The 26,202-nt window shown below is 37.7% G+C and overlaps 1 protein-coding gene across 3 annotated transcripts in view; it reads right to left on the bottom strand.

Moving 5' to 3' along the window:
- Window positions 1-5,928: 5,928 nt before the first annotated feature.
- The window catches only part of FAM91A1 (family with sequence similarity 91 member A1), a 40,554-nt gene continuing 20,280 nt past the window's right edge, over window positions 5,929-26,202 (bottom strand). For all 3 annotated transcript variants that reach the window (XM_005891963.2, XM_070382440.1, XM_070382442.1), the window contains 9 exons: window positions 22,829-22,977; window positions 20,922-21,056; window positions 20,675-20,788; window positions 16,994-17,066; window positions 14,914-15,063; window positions 12,752-12,856; window positions 12,103-12,226; window positions 10,961-11,030; window positions 5,929-8,821 (listed from right to left, as the gene is read on the bottom strand). In XM_005891963.2, the coding sequence (XP_005892025.1) occupies window positions 8,636-8,821; window positions 10,961-11,030; window positions 12,103-12,226; window positions 12,752-12,856; window positions 14,914-15,063; window positions 16,994-17,066; window positions 20,675-20,788; window positions 20,922-21,056; window positions 22,829-22,977 (1,106 nt within the window). In that variant the 3' untranslated portion in view covers window positions 5,929-8,635. The remainder of the gene's footprint in view (window positions 8,822-10,960; window positions 11,031-12,102; window positions 12,227-12,751; window positions 12,857-14,913; window positions 15,064-16,993; window positions 17,067-20,674; window positions 20,789-20,921; window positions 21,057-22,828; window positions 22,978-26,202) is intronic.

Here is a 26,202-nt window from a genome sequence, read left to right as displayed (position 1 = left end):
GACTGCTGCCGTTCTCGCTCATGGTCCCCAACCTTCCTGGCACCATGTACTGGTTTCGTGGAGGACAGTTTTTCCAAGGACCAGGAAGTGAGTTGTGCTTGGTAGGGGAGGCGGGGGGAGGCAGGGGGAGGGATGGTTTCAGGATGATTCCAGCACATTCTATTTATTGCGCACTTTATTGCTATTATTATTACATCAGCTCTACCTCAGATCATCAGGTATTAGAATGTAGAGGCTGGGGGCCTCTGATATATCTAACACAATTTACCCTAGCTCCATTTACCCCAGTCCCATCATTTTTTTTTTTTTTTTGACATGCATGCCAGGCATGCCTCTACCAGTTAGCCTTTGCACAGACTATTTCTTCTCCCTGAACACTCTTCCCTAGATGTTTGGCCCACATTCTAAATCTTTGCTTAAATATCACCCTCTCATTAAGGTCTTCTCTGATCAGGTACTGATAAATATTAATTCCAATTCCTAATATTTCCCATCCTTTTTACTATTTTTTTCCTACAGCAATTACCACCTTCTAACCTGCTATGCCTAGTCAAGGCTATGGTTTTTCCAGTGGTCATGTATGGATGTGAGAGTTGGACTGTGAAGAAGGCTGAGTGCCGAAGAATTGATGCTTTTGAACTGTGGTGTTGGAGAAGATTCTTGAGAGTCCCTTGGACTACAAGGAGATCCGACCAGTACATTCTAAAGGATATCAGTCCTGAGTGTTCTTTGGAAGGAATGATGCTAAAGCTGAAACTCCAGTACTTTGGCCTCCTCATGCAAAGAGTTGACTCATTGGAAAAGACTCTGATGCTGGGAGGGATTGGGGACAGGAGGAGAAGGGGATGACAGAGGATGAGATGGCTGGATGGCATCACCGACTCGATGCATATGAGTTTGAGTGAACTCTGGGAGTTGGTGATGGACAGGGAGGCCTGGCGTGCTGCAATTCATGGGGTTGCAAAGAGTCGGACACGACTGAGCGACTGAACTGAACCTGCTATGCAATTTATTTTTACTGTCTCCACTAAAATGTAAACTCCACAAAGACCAGAATTTCTTATTCACTGATCCATCCCTTTCCTAAACTAGTATCATGTCTGCCATTTAGTAAATCTACAGGAAGTGATGAATGTGCACATGAAAGAGTATTATTTACCCTCTAAACAATAGTGGGCTAAGAGTGCTTCACTCCGTGTAATCATAACTCTCATACGGATTTTAGTCCTATTTTTTTTACTCTTCCAAATCTATTATTTTCATTCAGAAAAGAAATTTAAGGTTAATCAGCATCTTTACTTAGCATTCCTCTCATAAAAGACATTCCTTACGAAAAATTTTTCCTTTATTTTTTTAAGATTGATCTAATGATAAACTTGGTCTTTTTATATTTGAAAATGTCTTTTCCACACTTGTTTTTGAAAGATAGTTTTGCTGGATTCACAATAGTTAGGTCAACAGTCATTTTCTCTAAGTACTTTGACGATGTAATTGAATTGTTTTCTGAGTTCATTACTGATTAACACTATGGATAAATACTATGCACCAGATTCCTGTATCTCTGGATTCCCATCTTTCATCTGTTGTGGATCATTCCTGGCCATTTTCTCTTTGGAACTGATCCCACTTCATCTTTTTCATATTACCTCACAAGATAAAAGGACAGCAAGAGTACACTATGAAAAATAAATACCATCAAATTCAGTAACACAGAGGAAACAGACCGATTTTGTGAATGATACAAACCACCAAAACTCACTCAAGAAGACACAGATAACCTGAATACATCGATTACAGAAATTTAATTTGGAGCTCAAAACATTTCCAAAATAAAAAAGAAAGAAAGAAAATCTACAAAACAGTGACCCAACAAAAATCAGCAAAGTTATAGAGATTTGTTAGGAGGTCAGTTCTCTTCCATTTGATCTACAGAGTCAATATAATTTTGATTAAAATCTTTGCAGGCTTGTGTGTAGATGTTGAAAAGCTGATTCTAAAATTTATATGGAAAGGCAAAGGAACTGTAAGAGCCAAAATCAATTCAAAAAAAAAAAAAACCTGAAAATTTGGATGACTCACAGTATCCAATTTCAGCATGGTATTGAGAGGACAGACACAATGATCAATGAAACAGACTTGAGTGCTCAGAAATAGACCCAGACAAAAAAATGTCAATTGATTTCTTAAAACCACTTTACTGAAGTATAACTTACATGATAAAATTTACTTAAGTGTACAGTGCATTTTTTGAAAACTTGAGTTGAACCACCATCAATCGCCACAATCCACTTTATGGAATTTCCAGCACTCCAAGAAGATGCTTCGTGCCCATTTGCAGTCATTCATTTCCCCCGCAGGCAACTACTGATCTACTTTTGTCTCTATAGGTCTATCAACTCATTTTTTTGTTTCAATATTTATTTGGCTGAGCTTAGTTGTGGCATGTGGGATCTAGTTCCCTGATGAGGGATTAAACCCAGGGCCTCTGCTTTGGGAGCATGGAGTCTTAGCCACTGAACTACCAGAGGAATCCCCATCAACTGATTTTTGACAAAGGTGTTATGGTGATGCAGCAAAGAAAAGGATAAACATGTACCTCATACATTAAAATCAGCTCAAATGGGTCAAAGACCTAAACATAAAACTATACAACTTTGAGAAGAAAATGAAAATGCTGCATCTTGGGTTTGGTGATGAATTTTTAGATAACAGCATCAACAGCACAATCCATTAAAAAAAAACAAAACACTAACAAATCAGACACGGTCAAAATTTAAAACTTTTGTTCTTTACCTTAATAGACACTATTAAGAGAATGAATAGACAAGACAGAGTGGGAGAAAACACCTGCAAAGCATGTATCTGATAAAAGACTCGTACTCAAATATTTACTGAATTCATAAAACTCAGTACACCTAATTTTTAAAATATGAGGAACAGATCTGAACAGATACTTCACCAGAGAAGACACATGTATGGCAAATAAGCATATGAAAAGACACCCAACATAATTTTTCACTGGGAAAACGAATTATTTCAACTACTGTAAGATACCATTGCAATGGGAACCTTCATTCATCGCTGGCAGTAATGTAAAATGTCATAGTCGCTTTGGTGAGTTTGGCAGTTTCTTATAAAGTTAAATACACACTTACCAACAACTCAGCAATCCCATTCCTAGGTATTTACCCAAGCAAAATGAATTGTTTATATTAAAATTTGCACATGAATTTTAAATGACAAACATTGATATGTCCATACAACGAAGTATTCAGCAATAGAAACAGAGCTATTGACTCACACAACACATATGAATTTAAAACGCATTTTGTTATGCACAAGTGGCTAGGCTTAAAAGGTTACAAACTGTACAATTCCACCATTTATATGATATTCTGGGAAAAGCAAAATTATAGGAACAGGTAAGTGGTTGTGAGGTGTAGGGTGAGGGGCTGAGTACAAAGGGGAATTTTTAGGGTGACAGAACCATTCTGGATAGTACAGGGATGGTGGGTGAACACATGCCATGCATTTGTCAAAGACCTGGCAGAGTGAATTTTATTATGTGAAAAAAATATAAAACTTTCTGAAGAAAATGAAAACTCTGCACTTTGGGTTTGTGATGTTCAGGGATCCCAGAAGGAATGCAGAGTGTGACAAACGAATCTGTTTTGCAAATGTATCTTATAACTTCAATGAAGGGAACAATGAGCTGTACTAAGTTACTTTGGAAAATGTTTTGAGTGGATACTATTTAAGGTTAATGGAGAAGGCAATGGCACCCCACTCCAGTGCTCTTGCCTGGAAAATCCCATGGATGGAGGAGCCTGGTGGGCTGCAGTCCATGCGGTCGCTAAGAGTCGGACACGACTGAGCGACTTCACTTTCACTTTTCACTTTCATGCATTGGAGAAGGAAATGGCAACCCACTCCAGTGTTCTTGCCTGGAGAATCCCAGGGATGGGGAGCCTGGTGGGCTGCTCTCTATGGGACCGCACAGAGCCGGACGCTACTGAAGTGACTCAGCAGCAGCATTTAAGGTTAAAGACAAAAAAAAGCACTTAAAGGAACACTATACCCTAGTTGGTCAATCTGTTTCTCTAGGGGTACAACACAGTTATTCTGAAACCATTCTCGAAGTATTCCAGGGTTCAACACATAAGCAGATAAACGGAGCCAGGTTTCTCAGGATGAAACTTACGGTGCTGAATGAGAATCAGTTTAACTGAATATGCCTACAGATAGATCTAAACATAGACATGTGTGCCCACATACTGGTCAGTATACATATTTATATCTCTTAGGTCATTTCACCAAAAAGGTGAAAGCAAGCACACCTAAACTCCAATCTTGGTTTCTAAATGCCATTCTGCAAAGAAAGGAACCAAGACTCCTTGAGGACATAGCTAATTCTAGGGCTGGCATCCAGGTAACACCTACAGTACTAGAAAGTAAGATTAGTCTTTTAAAAAAAAAAAAATTGAGGGTACGTTAAAGGATTTAGAGGCCAGCTTCAAAGAGCTCCCAAAAGGCAAAGCTAAACAATTTGAACAATAACAGGTGTACTGAATTTGACTCAAAAGTATAAAATAAGTAATCATAATTAGATACTAATATAAACAAATGACCAAATAAAGAAAGGAAAGGAACAAATCTTTTTTTTTAGTATAAATTTAAATTGGAGGCTAATTATTTTACGATATTGTATTGGTTTTGCCATATATCAACATGAATCCGCCACAGGGGTACACGTGTTCCCCATCCTGAACCCCTCCCACCTCCCTCCCCATATCATCCTTCTGGGTCATCCCAGTGCACCAACCGCGAGCATCCTGTACCCTGCATTGAACCTGGACTGGCAATTTGTTTCACATATGATATTATACATGTTTCAATGCCATTCTCCCAAATCATCCCACCCTCGCCCTCTCCCACAGAGTCCAAAAGCCTGTTCTATACATCTGTGTCTCTTTTGCTGTCTCGCATATAGGGTTATCATTACCATCTTTCTAAATTTCATATATATGCATTAGTATACTGCATTGGTGTTTTTCTTTCTGGCTTACTTCACTCTGTATAATTGGCTCCAGTTTCATCCACCTCATTAGAACTGATTCAAATGTATTCTTTTTAATGGCTGAGTAATACTCCATTGTGTGTATATGGAACAAGTCTTTAAAAGAAAATTTGTAAAGAATATAGATACTGCTCCTTCCCTTTGAGTGTGGCCTAGGTTGAGTAACTCACTTCCAAAAAAAAAAAAAAAGAGTATGGAAAGTGAAAAAACCTGCAGACACCATCACTGTAACCAGTGAAGAGATGGCACTGGTAACGTCTGTTGACTATGCAACCCCCAATCTGAGGCACTGTGGAAGGGCCATGGCATCTGCGCCACCCTCCCCAGTGAACTACAGCCTCCAATCTGATAAAACACCAGATGAGCCCACTGTGAGGGCCAGCCCACCAAAGAACCAACTAGTGCTCTTCACAGCCTCAAGGTCAGGAAAGACTGAGAAACTGTCAACAGACTGGAGGAGACGGAGGCAGTGACGACTAAAGAAATGCACCATGGTACCTTGGACACGGTCCTGGAACAGAAGAGAACATCAGAGGGAAAATCGGTGAAAATCAAACATAATCTGTATTTTAGTAAATAGTACGGTACCAATGTTAATTTCTGAGTTTTGACAAATGCGTCATAGTTTATATAAGGTGTTAACATTAGGGGAAGCCTGTGGAAGGGTACAGGGAATATCTCCAGATGACCTTGCAATTTTTCTGCTAATTTGAAATTATTGTAAAATTAGTTTGTTGTTGTTGCTTTTGTTTTTTTCTTTTCAAGTATAGAAGTCTCAGCACTGAAAGCATGCCTGTATTTTAAATTATGAAAGGGACTTAACAGAAGATTATACACATTTTCACAGCAACTTGATCAACACCACAGTTTATTTGTAAACATATTATAGTGTCAATAATGAAATTGACAACACTTTATACATTTCATTGTATAATATTAACATCATACCAGAAAAAAATCCACTGTACTCAGTTACAGTTTTGGTATTTTAAAATCTTTAAATACAAACTGTATTTGAAACACTGAACATAAAAGAGAATCACAAATGGCAGAGAAAAGTGGAAACAAGTAAAAGAAAGCACTATTCCTGGAAAAAAAAAAAAAAAAAACCCAGAAGCATCTGATTACAATTTTAAAAGAAAAAAAGGAGTCAAGGAAGTAAGATGATCTTAACAACATAAAGTTACATTTCTTCAGACCTATGTGAAAGGTGAAATTGTACCATACTAAATTCTGTGTCTTTTTTTTATGTTTCTTTTTTTCTCTTGGTTTCTGAAGTTTGCCAATGGTTTAAGCTACATTAAGGACAAAAAAGAGGGGAGGGAGCACAAAGCCAAATGAAATTTAAATGTCTGCAGAAAAACTGGATAAAAATTCTTTCATAAATTTTCTTTGGCAAATAATAAATTCTATATTTTACATTTTTTGTTGAATAGGATCAACACATAAGATTTAAGCAATGCATCTCGATATGAGTTAATGTATGAATAAAACAAAACCAAATCCACAAAGTAAAGCATAAAGTGGTTTTCACACTTTGCTAACAGCTCTAAAAATGCAGATTCCCCATCTTTAAAAGTATAAGAGGTCTTCAGCTGGAAGTAGACTCTTTCCTCATTCACATGAGAAACCAGAGGTGACCACATGCTTTTTTTTGTACTTTCCCTAAAATTCATGATCATTACTAGGGTCCATTTCTTCCTCTATTATCCCTCAAAGGAAATATAGCAGCAAATCACTCCCATATTTTAAGTTTTAAATTCACCAACAACAAGGTTCACTACCAACTACAAACATTCAATGCTTTATTAGTGTACATGTCATCACCATAGGCTTAGCTTGTTAATACAGAAATAAATAACTACAGTTAATCTGAACAAAGCAAATGAGATTAAAGAGCCCTGATCAAATGAAATACTTACAACAATCAGGTGAAAAACTATAAAAGTTACATACATACCTAATAGCACTAGGAATGTACAATATCAATTATTGGAAAAATAAATGAGTGATTCACAGTTATAAGAAATTATTTTAATATTAGTATTTTTCCTTTTATAGACAAACATTTATAACATACACTTGGTTTCCACCTCATATAAGACAAAGTAGAATACTAAACGTTACTGCATTTACCCCAAACACAGCACTGACTGTGCCACAGGTAACCTGCTTCAAAACATTTAATAGGTAGGCCATGGTATTGAATGCATGGTTATGCTAACAGTTTTAAGAAAGACATATATTTCCAGAAGTATGTTAAATACACAAATATCAGTTCTATAAATAACAAAAATTGTCAGCAAAAATGTTCAGGTTTAACCTTCCCAAATTTTCTAATGCTTTAAATATTTTAGATATATGCTGTTTGACCAGTTAGTTTGGTTACAGTTTTAAACTAGCAAACCGTTATTCTATGAGAAGAGCTAAACTATAACACTGCACAAACTTCCCAAGGAAGGTAATTTGAAAAATCTAAAAAGTGATTCCAATTATTCTAATTAACATTTGAGATACTAAAAGAATCAAGGACTCAAGAAAAACATTTTGAAATTACTCGATTTTTCTTTATCATTTTGTCTAAAACTAGTCACATAAATTTAAGATCCAAATTGCCTAACAATGTGTCCTCACAGCAGGTTTGTCACTAAAATGTTTTGATCAGAAGACATAGCCTTAATGCCTCTAAATTCTAAGCTAAAATCAAAATCCTTGGTTTGAAACCTCAAATCCAATTCCATAACAACTCATGGGTAAATGAGTCAAGGAGAAAACATGCAGCAGCCACAGCTACAAGAGTGGAAAATAAATTTGATTTTTCCATAAAGACTCTATGAAAATATAAAGCCCCAAATGAGCGACAACACAAGTCCACATATAAACATTGTTTAAAAATAGAATGTTTCCCAAGCTTCTTATGAGATGTCAGTGTATCGTCATAGTCGGTGTTAAGATCTTCTAAGTCAACGTTAAGCCATACCTAACTATGCTGATTTGCATACCTTCAACAATGTTCAATTGATATACATAATTTACAAATATCCACAGCAATTCATAATGCCCCATCAGATCATCTCTCAATAATGGATGTTAACAGTTTTATAGTTTTGCTACTTTAAATACCAAGAAGCCTTTTCAGAGGAAGAGTTCCACCTCTTCCCATGATCCCTTAAAGAGTAGGTAACAAAATATAAAATTAAACAAGATTTATGTTTGATAAACTAACATATAAAATTACCATTGCAATATTCATAGTGACTGCTTATAAACATAACAGTCATCATAAAGCCTATAAAGTATATCCTCAGTTTTATAAAAGAAATGCAGATTGTCTCAAGGTAAAAAATACAGTGCAGGCTGCTAAAAAGCTCTTTGTTGCATTAGGAGGTGCAGGAATGAGGAAAACTTCTGAAAACATGAACAAGTTCCCCAAACTTTAACATCAGTTAAGCATGAATTGCACTGCAGCAGCAGGAAGCTTTTTAGTGGCTGGCACTATAAAGCTAACGTTAAGAAAGAAAAAAGGCAGAAAGGGTGAGCAACAAATATGTAACCAAATTACTGCAAATGGAGATTAGCAATAAGAAGTGACGAGGGTGATCGTCCACTCCACTCCGTTAAGATACCATCTTTAAATACTAAGTTCTTTGCAGGAAGGGGAACTCCCATGTCAGCACAGGATGACTGTGAAAGCAAACTTGGAAAACTGGCCTCAGTGTGAACATCCAGTGTTGAAGCACCTTCCTAGAGAGAGCAAGAAACAAGACAAAAAAATCCTATTCAACACTTTACCAAACCACTTAATTCAGCTAATGAAGTGGAGTGTGAAATTAAGACCTTGATTACCTAAGAAATGTTTATGGAATGCAGAGCACTATAGAAGATGCAAAGACATACCTCATGAACCCCAAATAATCAACAACTGGTATTAACATATGCAGAAATAAGAAAAATTTCTTAGATAATCTACAAAAACCCTCATGCAACATTAAGCACTAGAACAATCTATCATCCACTCCCAGGGCTCTCAGATTCACACATTCAGCACAGACTTCTTGGAACTCCAGGCTCCAATCTCCTCCTATCCAACATCTATCTTTGCATGTTTCACCATAAATTCCACACTTAACATGTCCATAACCAAACTAAATTTCCCTACCAGGTCCTTCCCCTACTCCATGCATCAAGCTAGTCAAGAAAATGACTATGAAGCGTGAAAATTACCTTCATTCTTCCCTTCCTTACCATAGCCTCGATCTTTCCTCACATTTATTTAATCACTACATTCCCTCAATATACCTCCAGCATGTATCCCAAAGGAGTTTACTTGATTCATTCACCACAGCCAAGGCCACCAGTCTCCACTGAAGTGCAGTCCTCACACCAAAGTGAGGTGCAGGAGTGTGAAAATTTGTAAAATCTTGTATCTATTTATTGCATCCAATAAAATTTCTGTTTTTGTGTATGTTTTATAATATACACAATTTATTATATTACAGGTATAGCAGTAATGAACAAACCTTTACTGCAGATACATTTTTTTTTAATGAAAAAGATGTTCATCTATCAATATTTCTCACTATAGTTAATACAACAGTCTCCAAACTTGTCTTATTTCTAAGCTTCTGTTTTTAATCTATTCTCTAAACAGTAACTAATCTTTTAAAAAAAGTCAATTAGAAATATGTCATTCCCTGTTATAAGTCTTTAATACTAACAGTTTCTCTTTGCAGTTAAGTATAGAACACATTTTTTCACGTACTCTAGAAGGCCCTCCGCTCCGCATCAACCTCACCTCTGGCCCCTACGCCACTTTCACGAGGCTTCTGTCACTGGCCCTCTCCGTTTCCTTGCAGGCTGAGTGCCCTCCTGACACAGGACTTACATACCTACTAACCTCGGCCTGGAATACTTTTTCCTGTTCTTTAGATTTCAGCTTATACGTCACCTCTACCTTTTTAAATTTGGTCTGCCTTTAGATTCTATCATTTCTGAAGGGGTTTGGCTCCTTTACAGCACACATATTGAAGTCCGTAACTACTTGTATATGTCAGTGTTTCCTTGACTAGCTCTCACACAACACTCAAGCTCCATTAGTGTCTTAGCATACTGCTTCCCCAGCACCTTGTGAAGACTCCGGCATAGAGCTGACTCAAGTATTTACTGAGAGAATGAAAGAAGCCAAATTCCAAAATACTAATTTCATAATGTTAGAACAGATATTTCAAACAAAAAATATTCCATTCTAAAAATTTATCTACAAATCAAGTCTACGGTATCCATTCTTTCCTTGGGGGTAAGACAGAGGTCTAGAGCTCTGGCTTTCACTACCGTAACAGTCAGTCCCACCTCATTAATCACTGCACTGGGGATCAAGAGGGGACTTCCCTAGTGGCTCACTGGTAAAGAACCTGCCAGCCAACGCAGAAATCACAGGTAAAATTCCTGGGTCAGGAAGATCCCCGGGAGAAGGAAATGGCAACCCACTCTAGTATTCTTGCCTGGGAAATCTCTTGGAGAGAGGAGCCTGACGGGCTACAGTCCTTGGGGTCACAAAGAGTTGGACACGACTTAGCAACTAAATAACAACTGACCCAAGAACCAGAACCTAACGTGGTACATGGCCCATGGCAGATGCTTAAAACACTTCTGTTAAATGAAGCACCAGCACTAGAACGAACAGTTCAAGCCTCCTGAAGACCTGGCCAGTGAACTCATGTATAAGTCAGTTAACTTTCTGAATTTCAGTATCTTCATTTATACATTAAATTACAACTTATTTCATGTCTTACTGCTGTGGAGACTCAGCACAAACACAGAAGTGTTTTGGACACTATAAAAGCTCTATGCAAATACACCTTGGGTTTTTTTAGTTTTTGTTACCTGGAATGAGTGAACAAAGTTAAGGACTTGTAGAGACAGTTTTCTACTGGAATGTAAGAGGTTTTGAAGGCTGAAAAAAAGGAGAAAAGTTTAAAACAAATATAACGAGAACTAATAGCTTATGAGAGTTTAATTTTAATAAACATGTTAATATATGTATATACATCTCAATTAATCACATAATTTCTAAAAAACAATTGCAATGGTTCTCATCAATGAAATTTCTGCTTGTTTTAATAATATGGAGTAAAGATGCATTAAAAAGACCATTTTGAAATAAAACATCATGTACAACCAAAATTAGAAAATTACTGTTAAAAGGAAAAGTTTAAACTACTACCAAATATGCAAGAACACTTTAAAAATAAAAATGTAGGAACACATTTTCAATTGTAAATTGGTTAACATATGTAAACTGGTAACCATTATAGTGGCAATCATTAAAGCTATATAGTATTTTTACCTTTTTATTCATGTATATTATTTTATTTTCAAGATAGTTATTAAAATTGTCAATTAAGTACCTTAAATTTTCTTATACAAACTACATTAGGCCAATTAAATTATTTATTCTCCAACTTTGTTTTCCTAAATAACAATGTCAAGGAGATCTGTAGATATCACCTTTTTCTAAGCCACCCACCATGATCATCAGATTTAGTGATACTCTTCTCTGCTAACCAGACTCAGGACCCTTACCATGCTGCCTCTCAGCAGCTGCTCCCAACCGATGAGAGTGAGCATACAAGATAAAACCTACTTGTCATGACTGATGAATAATGTATGTTCATTTAGAAAATGTGGCAACTGAAGAAAATTTAGAAAGTCATCCATATTTACATATTAAAAAAAGCTAGGTGCACACAGTCATATAAGTACACCCATTTAATCTATACTCTCGCCAAATCTGAGTAATTTAGTATCATTAACCAAAACGTTGTGTCCAAAATATCTGCATGTGCCTAATTTCTGAGGGACTGAACTTTAATTTAAAAATACACAGCAAAACCTTTAAACAAGCCATCTTTATTCAATCAATGAACAAGCATGTGTGAAATAAGAGAAAGTAAGGTACAGCAACTAATAATGAGAGCTTAAAAAGTCTCATACATGAAAAGATGACAGCAAACAGAAACCCTCACCTCTCTTTTCTGCAAAGGCCATGCGTAGCGATTTTTCTGCAGACTTTCTGGTTTAATTCAGAACTAAACAGTGGAATCCCAAAGCACAACTCCAGAGGAACCCAATCTGCTTCTGCTGTGGCAACTACAAAAGGGTACACAAAGTTATTAATCATGTATACTTCATGTATTATGACTGACCAGGGTTTAACTGGTCAGTCTGATCACTGGTCAGAGATCCAGAGATTTTCATAGATTCCTCCTGCTTCCACTGACACCCACGTGGGTTTAGCAGGGGAGAGGACTCAGAGGGGTGTCAGTGAATCTCTGAAACAGGAAATAATGTTTTTTGAGTATGTACATGCTTCTGGGAAGAAGGCACACAGCTTTCATCAGACACTCAAAGTGGCTTTTTACACCAGAAAAAAAAAATCTAATTCAAAACATCTACAAGATGAGAGAATTAACAGGAAAAATGAAACATTGTTTATTTTCATGTCACATTTTACAATATTTTAATTATTCTAAATATATAAAAATGTTTCCTAGAAAATACTTATGAAAAGGTCCATTATAATAAGAGCAAATGATATCCAAAAACAGTATCATTTGCAAAAGGATTAAATCTCAGAAATTAGTCAGAGATTGCAAGCAATTTTTAAAGCCTTACCAGAGTTTTGCTTTGCAGCTGAATCTAGAGCTGCTTCCTCAATGACCATTTCAAATGACTCTGTGCTCCCATTCACATCTGAGCCTGAAGCCAAATCAGGTTCTCCTTATAATTGAAGGGCAAACAATAAATATTAGGACTCTAGAAGCTGGTATACGTTGTTGATAAGTCAGTCCTAACAGAAATAACAATGGAATATAGTGAATGGTCTTTAGCCTAAAGGAGAAGCTGTTAAGTGGGGGACAATTTTGTCCCACAAGAAATACTTGGCAATTTTGACAAGGTTTGTTCGCCATGAATGGGGACAGGGATGTTACTGATATCTAAGGATCCTAAACATCCTACAATGCATAGGACGGTCCCCCAGAACAAAGAATTAACCAGCTCAAAACATTAATAGTACTGAGGTTGTGAAGCTTTGGCCTAAAAAAACAAGCATTCACATGGCAGAACACAAGTTCAGACCTTCACTTCATTATACTAAAGTCATTTCTGTCCCCATGGAAACATGCAGTCTGATTACATCATTCCCTTTCAAAATATTTTGACTCCCTATGTCTTTCAGCATAATACATCCTCTGAGATCCTCTAGATCTTACCTATTATTTCTCTACTCTCTGCTACTACAGCCCATCAAACTCTTCTGGCCAAGATAAGCTACTCTCTTGCCTGATCCCCTCTGCCTAAAGCTGCTACCCTCCAAATAAACAACAATCATCTATGTGTAGATAACACCTCATTTTTCAAAATTCACTTCAAACTTTACCTTCTCTAAGAGGGTCTGATAGCTCAGTTGGCTGAGATAAGCCTTCCCGTCCTGCTTTAGCACTTTAAGCAGACCCCGGTATCTTAGTCTCTTAACATTACACAGTAGGCTGATTCAGTTGCTTGTCTCTCGCCCAGGGTTTTTTACTCCTTCAGAGAGTGAAGTCGCTCAGTCGTGTCCGACTCTTTGCGACCCCATGGACTGTAGCCCACCAGGCTCCTCTGTCCATGGAATTTTCCAGGCAAGAATACTGGAGTGGGTTGCCATCTCCTTCTCCGTAGGACTTAGTAATAGAAATATCTCCAGCACCTAAGCAGGTATTTCGTAAATGTGCACAGAAAGAATGAAATAAAACAGGACAGCTCTATTAACATTCTTTGAAATGACTAATCCACAGCCCTCTTCTCTAAAAAAACGCTCCTGTGATACTTGGCAGTCAACTGTTGAAAGTTACCCAACTCTGGCCAAAGGTATATGGACCAGGAGTGAATACCTAATTCAATTCACTAGATGGCTAGCAATTAATCATACTCTCTCAGCATTTCAAAGGAAGAGGTTCAGTGAATCGAATCGATGATATAGAGATCTGAATTAAACATTCCCTAGAGTTGCGGACCACAGGTGACACCGCGGCAACCAAAGCCACATACAAGCCGAAATTACGCCAGGGCAGGAAACAGTTAGTGACAAGAAGGTGATCTGAAAAATGCATCTTTAAAAAGAAAGGCATCTAAGGAAAATTAGCCATTGTCCATATGCAAGACAGGGTGGAGACGCAAAGAAGATGAGGCCAGGAAGACTAAGCAGGAAATAGTTGCAATAAAACATGTGTAAAATATCAAGATTCAGACTAGAATGGTAGTTACAGAGAATTAAAGAGGGAGGGAAAGAAATGAATATAAGACATTTCTAAAGACTAACTCACAGAACTAACTAGGCTGAGTGCGAAAGGAGAAGGATGAGACAAAGACATGATTTTTAAGGCCTGCATAACTGAGACAATGGTGCCTCCAATAGGAGGAGGAAAGCTGAAGGGGAAAACTATTCATCCTAGTTTGAAAATAATTTTACAAACAGACTAAAGTTTTGAAACCATCACCCCATAAAGGAACTTAATTTAAAGCCTATAAACAGAAATATGACAGTAAAGGGCTAAAACACAATAACGATTCTGTATTCCAACCCCAGGTCATCACGTCTTTACTTTTGCACTTAGTATTTTCTCCATTTGAATAACTGATAATTGTCCCAATGACGTCACAGTATTTTCAGTGGAAAAACATTAAGTATTAAATAAGTCAACATCCCCACAAAGCCCCCATGCTTTTTAAATATTAAGTTTGTGATACACTCACTGCCAGTTATCGTAACTCAAAGGACACAACTATTGGCTAACCTCTCTCATCAGAAGCATCACTGAGTTTTCTGTTTGCAAGTTGGCTAGAAGCATTCAACATGGTGACATATCCACAAAAATGCTGCAAGTCCACTTTGTTCCTCAATGTTTGCAATGCTTTATGAACACCCATATTGACACGAGTAAACTCTAAGAACAAAGAGTTGACATCAATTATAAGTCAACAGTTTTACAACAGAACACCAAAAACTTAAATACACTTTCCTTTTGTTAACATCAAACAATTCTTAGAACTACTTTTAGATTTTATCAAAATTGATTCCAATGAATAAATATCTGTAAATGTAAAAGGATGCTGTACATATACAACATACTTTATAGACCTCAGAAGGCAACTATTGTAACAAAACAATTTACTCTCTAAGTAAACAAACATGGCCCGTCAATGGCAAATTCTCTAGGCTTCTCTTTGTACTTCCATTCTGCCTTAAGTACTTACTTAGTGGGCTTCTACCAGGAAATTCCGTATTGAATACACATTTTTTATTTTTTAAGAAAAGTATTCTTATTGAAACTAAAAGCTAACAATGTACTTGAAATTATATCCCTAATAAATTAAGTATCAGCTCAAGTTCTCATAAATACGTGAACTTACAAAAGAGAAAGATGCCAAATACGAATATTTCTCTGTTTTAGAATTTTCACAATAATCTCCAAAGGCAAAAGAGTGATCAGTTCTCGAGATTTTATGATTTTTAAGATCCCGTTGTCACTATCCTATATCTTGTGGTGAATAATTAATTTGTCCACAGAATTTATAAAGTATCAGAGGATTAACTAGCAAAGTTTAGTTGCAGAGAAATACTTATTTCTGAATAGGGGCTCTATTTTGGAGGAGAAAATTCTCCTCTCCAAATTTTGTACACACTTATTTCACAACAGCCCAAAGAGAGTACTTAATTTCAAATGTGAAGCATTTACAGCCTACTCATGAGAAAAGGAAAAAAATACTTATGTAAATCTTCTTCTTTTCTCCCTGCTTTAGGGGAGAAGAGACAATGGTGACTAACATTTTGGAAAAGTTCTTATATGAATTAACAAAAGTTAAATTACTTGATTCATTGCTCTCTAAAATTCCAAGCAATATGACTCTAAGAACAAGAAAAATAGATTCTAAAATGACAATTTTGAATGGAGCAGGAAACACAGGTGCTGAATATACTTTCTTAATAATCAACAGAGGAGAGATGTTTTACATTAAACAAAAGGAAGAATGAATTTGCTTTTATAGAAATTCCCTGAGCATCTTTCATCAAATGTATTACAGCTCACAATTCTAGAAAGGAGTAACCTTAAACAGGCCTTTTCACCCTTGAACCTAGAATCAGCTTAATTTAGCTCACTCAAGTCCTCTCTAGCAGGAAAAATAAAATTTAAAAACAATTTTAAATTATTTATTCATTTTAAATTAGGTTTTGTTTAAAATGTTTTCTCATTTTCTCTAAGGACTCTAGATTGGGAACTTGTAATACTATAGAACAAACTTAAATCAAAACACACTGACCATTAATAAAAAAATTTTCAATTTGTTTTTGCTAAAAACAAATGCTGAAACAGGAAATAATACACAAGTTCTCTGTAAACTGTAAGTTAATTTACAAATGTTCATTAATGTCCATAGAAGCCCCATAAAAATAAATAAATAAAAGGACTGTAATAACAATGGGGGAAAAAAATCAACTTTCTAAGCATAAAATCCTCCCTGTGACTTGTACTCTCTGCCAACCTATGAACAAATAAACAATAAAAGGAAACTAAAAAGGCTAAACATACAGAAAACCTAGTCTTCCATCTAAGTAGCTGCCTACTTAGCTTCTTCATCTCCAAGACAAACTAGTATTCCTTCTAGTCCTAGGTCCTAAATGAGTCCTACCCTATTAGCTCTTTGTGGGAAAAGGCATGTGACAGAAAACTACCTTTCCCAATACTCTTTAAAAGCAGAATGATTTTAAGACCCTAGAACTTAAAAAGTTTAAGAATTTACTTCTTGCTATGCTTCCACTGATTGACAAGACTAATTATAAAGAAGTCAAATGGATACAATTTGAAAGTAAGGTACCTCCTTGTAGTTCTGTCTCATCAAATGGGAAAGGTATGTGGACAGTTTCTCCTATCCCATGCAAACCATGTCCCTAAACATGAAAAAACACAAGTTGAAAGGTATATGTGAAATCTGTATTTCCAACAGTAGATACTCAATTGATAATTAAAACTGTGCCTCATGATGGTGTATTCCACCTTAATACTCCATCAAAATGCTCTCAATAATTCTCTGCTTTTCTCTAGCAAGTAAACATAATCTTAAATCTTTATTAACCTATTAAGGCAATGTGTCTAAAGTGAGGGTACGGGTTAGTGAAAAAACAGGTCAATCAGGTGTCTGCTGAGTGAAGCCTGAATGAGATCCTGTGCATTCATGAGGCTTAGCTGTAGTGCTGAGAAAGAAAAGTGACGGAGGATCCGAGTTCCCTGGCGTGCTGCGGATTAGGACTGCAAATCTCAAAAACGTGAACTGAATGACACGTATTCAAAATGCCTTGCTGCAGCACTCTAACTGCAATACAATTAGAGACAACCAAAATCCCAGTCAGCAGGGGACTGATGAAATAAATCTATGTGCATATTTTCAAGGCAGCTGCAAAAAAAGGAAGCTCTCTACAAAATGAAATAGAAACATCTCCAATTGCTAAGTGGAAAAAGCATGGGGGATATCTGTATGTAATTGCTTGCATGTGTATAAAGAAATTCTAGAAGGGTACAGCAGAAACAAATGTGGTTGTCTGATCTGGAGGAGAGTCAGGGAGTGGGGACTGGACAGAGTGTTAAGAGGGCAGTGATACTTTTCTCTGTGTATCTTTTAATAGTGTTTTATTTTTGAAACATGAACTATCAATTCAAAAGTTAAATTGAAAAAAATCTATGAATCTAACCCACCTCAGTCCCATGTTACAAACAGCATTCCTCACATTCAAATAATTACAGTTATGAATGATAAGCATAAGGTATTTCATTTTATGCTTATACAGAATCATTTTAATAGAAAAGTTAACACTTGGGATCTATACATTCTTTCCCTTTAAAGAAGATCTACACATTAATCAAATTCAAGATACTGTGATGTAAAAGAAAAAAATAATTTCAGGGGGGAAAAAATCATATTCATTTAACTTGGTTCATATAACAACTTGAATATGTTTCTAATATCTTGCTTCTATTCCACTGATACATTTATGATTTCAATCCTAAACAAGATGGTTATTATTTATAAGAACATGGTTTTAATCAAAAATCTTAATTCTGCTGTTTTAAGTTCCAGTAAAGGTAAATCTTTTTTTCCATAAAATTTAATAAAAGAGACGTTCTTTTTTAGAAAAGGCAAAACTCCTTAACAAACAGTTTAAAACTCCTCTCACTCTATTTCCACCACCACTGCCACTGTAGTGAACATTTTTTGAGATGTTCCAAGGTACTAAACACAGGTCTAGAGCATTTTATGTTGATCTCCCATCTCAGTCATTCTTTTCAACAATCGTGTAAAGGTAAGACCTTTTATTACCTCTAATTTGCAGGTGAAGTCACTGAAGTTGAAGCAAGTTAGTTAACTTATCCAATGTAGCCAATACGTGGACTCCAGATGTGAACTGAGGCGGTCTGACCCCTCAGTTCACGTCCAGCCCATCCTACTCTGTATCCCAGCCACCGCTCTACGCTTCATGTCTGCCCTCCCGGCTAACGCATCCTCTCACGGTTTCTACTACTACCCACGTGCTGATGCTGACACTCAAGTCAATCTCCCTTGTTCGAGCTCTCATTTGAATTTCAGAATATTTTCAATTACCTCCTAGATATTTCCACCACCCAAATGTCCCACGGGCCCAACACGCACGCTCATCTGCTCCCATACACCAGCTCTTCCTCCTGTGTTCTCAAGTGTGATGCCCCTGCTCTTCCACCTTCACAAGCCAGGTTCCTGAGGAGTCCCTTTTCCCTTCCCACCCCCTTCTCAGATACCTGATCAGTTCTATTTATTTTGTATTTGTAATAATTCTTCCTTTTCATTCTTATTACCGCTTCCCTAACCTAGGCTGTCCTCATCTCTTATCTGGCCTCCAAGACTGCATGCTAATCCTATCTTCTCCCACCCAGTCATTCTCAACAGTCTTCAGGCTAATCTTCTAAATCACAACTGACCATGTTAATCCCTTGCTCAGCACCCTTCACTGGCTACCATGGATCTAAAGGGAAAGTCTAAGCACTACGGCAGGACAAGTAAGGTCCACTGCCCTCCAGGGCAGGGCCTGCCTACTGCTCCAGACGAGTCTCTGATCACCATCCATCACACTGCAGCCCACCCCTCAAGATGACGTAACAGCTCACATGTCCGAGCACATGCTCCCACTTCGTATTCCTGTTCGTTTATTCAACACTCACTCACTGAGCAACTTCTGCGAGCCAGGCACTATTCCAAGCACTAGGGAACTAGTTATGAAGAAAGAAGAAAAAACTCTCTACCCAAGGGTTTATTCATACTAACTGTACCTCTCTGCCTGGCCTCACTCTCCTCTGAATCAGTCTTTTATACCTAGCCAGGTCTCATTTTCTCCGAGGAACTCTCCCTAAGCCTCTGTCCTTGCCCCAAAGCTAGAAGGTACTTCTCTTTAACACTTCCCCTATCACTCTCTCTAACCCTCAGCTAAAAACTGCTTACATAACCTTTCCCATCAGAATTAAGTTCCCTGAAGACAGGGACCATGTCTCATTTGTAAACCCACATTAATTAGTACAGAATATGGCAAGTACAACTGCCAGTTCAATGAATTAATGCGATCTTTACAGAGAACCTATTATGTACCAGAAAGAGTGCTGTACTCTTCACACACACACCTTCTTGTTTCATTCTCTCAACAATTCTAAAGCTAAAAATGCTTCCTTTGGCATTAGCTCTTACTATTACTTTTGTTGTTACACAGTGGATATTACCATCCCCATTCTGCAGATGGGGGAAACTAAGTTTAAGAAGAGTATCTCTAAAATGTTACATACCACTTCACACCAGCTAGGGTGGTTATAATTAAGAAATAAGGTAATACAAAGGGCTGGAAGGAATGTGAAGTCACTTTGGAAAACAGCCCAGCAGTTCCTTAAACAGTTAACACACAAAGCTACCACGTGACTCCACGTTTCCACTTCTAAGGATATATCCCAAAGAAGTGACAACATGGCCACTTGGACAACAGGAAAGCAGCCTATATATGGCTCCCTGTATCTGAAATGCCCCAAACAGGCATTCTACAGAGACAGCAAGTGTCGGGGGTGGGGGGTTGGTGCGAGAACTACAGGAAAAGGAAAATGTTGTAGCACTGAGTGTGGTGCTGACTGTAGACATCTGTCAATACACTAAAAACCACTGAATCACACAATTCAACTGGGGAATATGGTATATGAAGCACACCTAAATTTTAAAGCTACTATTAAAAAAAAAACAAACAGGGCCACACAGGTAGCAAAAGCTGAGGCTGGAACTCAAAGCTGAGTCTGCCTTCAAAGCCCACATCGTTTCCACTACTCTCAATCTGCGAGACAAAGGCCAGGACTAAAATCCTGATCTCTGGTTCTTTATGTGTCAGTTTGACAAATGTCTAATTACTGATGTCTGACTGTGACTCAGCAGAGAGTCAAACAAATTGCAATCTTTGAAATTAAAATCCAAAACTGATTGTTTGAAATAAGGTAACTGTACCTGAATCAAAACCGCTGAATGTGTCAGGGCATCATTCAACATCGTGAGCACATTTGACGTAGGAACCACCCCAGGATCATGACCCCAAGACGTGATTAATAATCGATCATAACCCTAAGAACAAGAAATAAATAAAACATACCAGAGCATTTAGGAATTTTAAAAAATTAAGAAAGTTATCTAGAATAGTGCTTACCAGTTTCTATCTTCCTCAAAAATGATTTTTAAAAAACCCACAAAAACATACCTGGAATATATCTGGCAGTTTTCGAAGTCTTGTCCCTTTGGACAGCAAAAGAGATGGTGGTCCTTGCCTGGTGATGTGGTAAATGTACAGTTTAAACCAGACAGAACTGACTTCTGGGATAGCTGGTCCAATGTGCTAAAATCATAGAACAGGTAAAATAAAGCTGTAAATACTTATCTAACAAAGCCAAATTTCACAAGGGACTAAGTATACTCTTACAGCTAATGCCTCATGGAAGTGTTAACTGTTCTTAGCCTTACGAAGATAAATGTTAAATGACCCATTCAAACACTTTCATATATATACTGGAATTGAGAAAGCAGTTCTTGTCACTGCAGTTAAGAGAGAAGTTCTTGTCACTGCAGTTAAGAGAATGGACTCTGGAGCAGTTGGGTTATGTCTGAACCTTGGCTTCATCCCCTGGGCCATATCGCCGCAGGTTACTTAAGGTCTCTTGTGCCTCCTTTTGCTCATTTGTAACACGGCAACAGATGGAGAAGGCAATGGCACCCCACTCCAGTACTCTTGCCTGGAAAATCCTATGGATGGAGGAACCTGGTAGGCTGCAGTCCATGGCGTCGCTAAGAGTCGGACACGACTGAGCGATTTCACTTTGACTTTTCACTTTCATGCATTGGAGAAGGAAATGGCAACCCACTCCAGTGTTCTTGCCTGGAGAATCCCAGGGATGGGGGAGCCTGGTGGGCTGCCGTCTATGGGGTCGCACAGAGTCGGACACGACTGAAGCAACTTAGCAGCAGCAGCAACACGGCAACAGAATACTTACCTCTTCAGGACATTGCTACAAGTTTAAAACAGTACCTGGCAGCACATGATAAGCACTATCTAAGTGTTAATTATTTCCACTAACAATTTTTCTCAAAAGAGAGACTGTCTATCCTTGCACCCATCTTACCACTCATTCAATTCATGGATTCCTACTATGCCCAGAGGCTGTGTTAAAGAGTAGAAGGAAGTGTGTATGTGTGGCAGAGGGGAGGGGACACAAAGAATTATAAAACAAAGATTAGTAAATGCAAATCTATACCCACTCCCACTGAACAGAGGACACAACTTGGCTAAGGGGGGAGTGTGCTCATGAAGCAGCTAGATCTGCACAGGCAACAGAAACATCCATGTACCAGAATCCCTTCCTTTTTCCTACACCGTGAAACCCAGCATACCGAGGAAACCAGGCAGGATGTAGCACAATCCTCCCGCTTTGAAAATGGTACACGTCACATGGTACACGCCTTGCTAAGTATACAAATACATGAAACTTATTTACTTTCAAAAAGTAAAAGACCAGAAGTCATCTTCACAATTTTAAAGGTAACCAGAATTCTCTCTTTCAAGTATAATTTTTTCTTGTCAGCTTATTCAGCATCACAGCCCCACTTCCTAAACACTTCAGTTTCTTCCTCATTAAAGTTATCTTATCCTTCAAGGCAATCCAGGTTTCTTTCTTAGAGGATCCAAAAACATTCTCTTTGAAATCCTGCTTTCAAGAAGAAAACTGTAATCAAATGTGTCATTAATCACTAGACAATGGTAGTTGGTGGTTTAGTCACTTCAGTCATGTCCAACTCTCCACGACCCCATGGACTGTAGCTCACCAGGCTCCTCTGTCCATGGGATTCTCCAGGCAAGAATACTGGAGTGGGCTGCCATTTCCTTCTCTAGGGGCACTAGACTATATATATATATATAAAGTACCAATTATACCTCACAAATTGAACATCCTACAACAGCAATACGTACAAAACTGCTTTCTGAGTTGATGATTTTAGTATCTGCTGCCTACAATTTGAGAATCAATACATAAGACTGTTAAACCTCCCCTTCAAGTTGCCATGAGGAAGAAGAAAATAATGGCAGAGCAGGCTTCCCAGTGGGTCTTTCTTTACCTGAGGGGTGCAGCTGCTGACGGGCCGGATTTCATTGGTGAGAGGAGCCATGGAAACAAGCAATGTGTAATTTTTGTTTAGAACCCTGCTGCAGGTTGCAGGGTCCAACCCAAGAAGGCTTTCACAGCGCAAGAGATCCAGAGGAAAACCTGAATTGTGATCAACCACATACACAGAATGAAAGACTGACAACATGAAACAAAAATGTCGAAGATGAAAATATTGAGAATTGCCTTCAATTTTTTAAATAAAAATTAAAATTTTTTAAAATAAGGTAGAATAATTTTTTAAAAACACTTTATTTCCTAGGAAGTCAACTAAGACTTTCTAAGATTTAAAGCTAAAAGTCTTTATTCTGATCCAGAAAGATAACTGTCTACCGGTGTTTCTTCGAGCTAACCTTTCACTTTAAATACGTTTGCTTTACCTTACTTCCTCTCCATCATGGCAGTGCCATCTTACGAAAACCTAAGTGCCATGGGAAAGCTGTTTCCTTCCCTCCCCCGATTTTCAATCACTATAAAAACTTCACAGCCAAATTCTGAACTGACCAGAGGGGCAAGAATTCCTATTTAGAAACACATGCCCTAAACTAGGGTCCATAAAGCATGAGCTAAGCATGCAAATGATGTTAAGTGTTCCCACTTTTAATTCTTCTGGAAAATTCCAATTCTATTGCTTCTAAAAAGAGTTCATTGAAACTTCAGAAGATCAAGTTAGTCCTCTAAGCAAAAACGAATCTAAAAAAGGATATGGCTTGCTAAAAGAGCTTAGAAGCCCTGAGTACAATTGGCACCCAAGATCTTGGTCTTTAATACCATTTCACCACTAAAAGAAACCAGGCTCCTAGGGGAAGAGGCTGATTCCAGGGTTGGAGCAGAAACACAAAGTAAGATAGCTTTGTCAGAAAATAAGGAATTACTCCCCACCAAATTAAAAAAAAAAAAAAAGATAGAGGCACTCCAGGACAAGAGAAGTCCACTGGCAAAATCTGAGACAATGTAGCAAAAAAAATAATAAGACAATAATGACTGGTTATACATCATCGAAAAAACAAAAACTGATAAATCCATACTGAGAATATAAGAGAAACTTGGTCCCAAATGTTAAATGAGGAAGAAATAGTGGAGTTGGGGGAAAAAAAGATCAATTTGCAGCCATCACAGTCAAGAATGGTTCAGACAAGGATCAACAGAGAATGCTAAATCTAGGAGGAAGCACTGACAGAGCAGGATATGTGCACAGTCGTAAAGTGTCTCCCTCTACAGACTGCTTATTAGTTGTGGGGGGAATAAAAGTGGACTGTACAATATAGGAGTCAGAAAACACACTAAGTGGGTGGCCAAAATTCGCTAATATCACAAGGACAGACGCTTGATCATAGTGTAGCAAGCGTTTTGTTCTGCACAATCGGGGGGACAAGCAGTCTAGCTAACGGCATATGGGGCAAAGGGATTCTTGAGGGTGTTTGTGCCTGGCCTCTCACAAATAAGGGGAGTGTCTATGATCTTAACTAAGTTAGACCACACGTTGTTTTCATTTTTCAAGCAGTGCCTCAAGCTGTCTAAAACCAGAAGAGTACTAAGAAATTAGTCCTGTCACAGTATCAGAGGTTTGCTTCTACGAGAGCATCACAAGGCTTTTTGCTTTACAATGAATATCAAGTACTACATGATATACTCAAACTACAAATTGCTAATGACATAAAAAGAAAATTCTTTCTACTCAAAAATAGATGCTTAAACACCAATACTACAGAGTTTATTGTTTAAAAAGGAGCAAGACTGAGTTATCCCATCTGGCACCTACAAAAAGCTACTTTGTTTACATGGAGGGTATTAAGCCTTAATGCCCTAATAAAAAGTTAATTCTTTATCTGGAATGAATGGCCTTTTTTTCTATGAATCTGAAATGGTACTAGTTATACACCATTATTATAAAAATTGAAAATAGTCACTTAAATCATCTTCTGTGGTTCTAATGAGGAGCCCCAGTTAAGAAAGGCTGGTTAGAAGAATTAAACTTTATAAACAACCGCCGATCTGGTCTCAAGGGGAGGGAGGAGTTACTTACATTTTAACTTTGGAGCCACATCAGTTATTCTAAGCAATTAAAGCTCCAGTAACAGTCAACAACTAAATCTGCTTTAAAGGTTAAAACTATACTTTACTTTCACACAGAATAAGTTTGGCACAACCCATTAAGCAATAGACTGTTCATGAATAAATCAACAAAAACCTCAGTGTTCAAGAGAAGATAATGTAAAGGACAGAGCAAAGGGAAAATATTCAAGAGACATGGATTCAAGCCCCAGCTCTTCCATTTACTAATCATATGAGCTTTAATGACTAAATGCACAAGAGATTTAACCAAGAAAAGCTTGAATTTCTTTATCTATAAAATGAGTTACCCCTGGCTGGTCACTAGCACTCTGTAACATTCTTGGATTCTATGATGGGCAGTAGGACACTTCAAATATTCTAACCCATTATCTCTGAAAATCACATAAAAGTCTAAGAAAGTCCAGGGTCCGTGTATCCAGAGATATATTCAAGACTGTGGCATTCACTGCTAGGTCACATGATTTAATATTTGGTAACCAAAAAATGATTACTATCAACAAATGTTTATTTATCAAAATGAGCTCTAGTGTCTTGGTATCTGGTGACTTAACACTCACTTTCGACCGTTTATGAATAACCTCCAGCATGGAATCATCTATAATCCTGCTAAAGCGTGACTCTGAACCAGACTCTAAGCTGAGGCGTGGGTCACCAGGTGCTGAGTGTCTAGCCTCACTCAGCTGAACTACCCAGGGTTTTTGTTCTCCCCTCCACAACAACTCTTGTGAAGTGACAAATGATTCCATCCTAAATGTTTTTAACTGAGCTGAAAAGAAAGCCAGGTGCTGGTGAAAGAAGTAGAATGAAGATGGTATGACTAAGAAAATGATGGTTCTTGGCCAGAAAATAGAACTTTTAGGTAAATGAGAGAATGAGTGAAATTAAACGTGACAGTGGTGCCAAAGGCCCCCAAAAGGCAACTCCCATGAATGTCCAAGGACTACAGGAAGCAAGGACATTCACAGTGTAATGTTCGTACACTGGTGCCCAAGCTGCTGCATCTTTTTAAAAGCACATTCCTGGGGCCACTCCTCAATTCAGGAGCTACTACCTCAACTCAACTCAAGTCTGGGAACCCCTTTCTATCACAAAACTGAGAAGGCACACCAAGGCACCAAGTAAAATACTTCAGTAAATATTACAGCAGCATTTGAATACAAAGGCCCTGTTTCTTATCTTTATAAAATGAATTCTTCATTCTTGATGCTTCATGCTTCCTAAATAAATTTTGTCATTTGTCCACCTCTCAAA

This window comes from Bos mutus, chromosome 14, assembly GCF_027580195.1.
Source record: "Bos mutus isolate GX-2022 chromosome 14, NWIPB_WYAK_1.1, whole genome shotgun sequence".
In the NCBI taxonomy this organism is placed as follows: Eukaryota; Metazoa; Chordata; class Mammalia; order Artiodactyla; family Bovidae; genus Bos; species Bos mutus.
The sequence above is the reverse complement of the archived record's forward strand: the minus strand, read 5'-3'. Positions and strand labels throughout refer to the sequence as shown.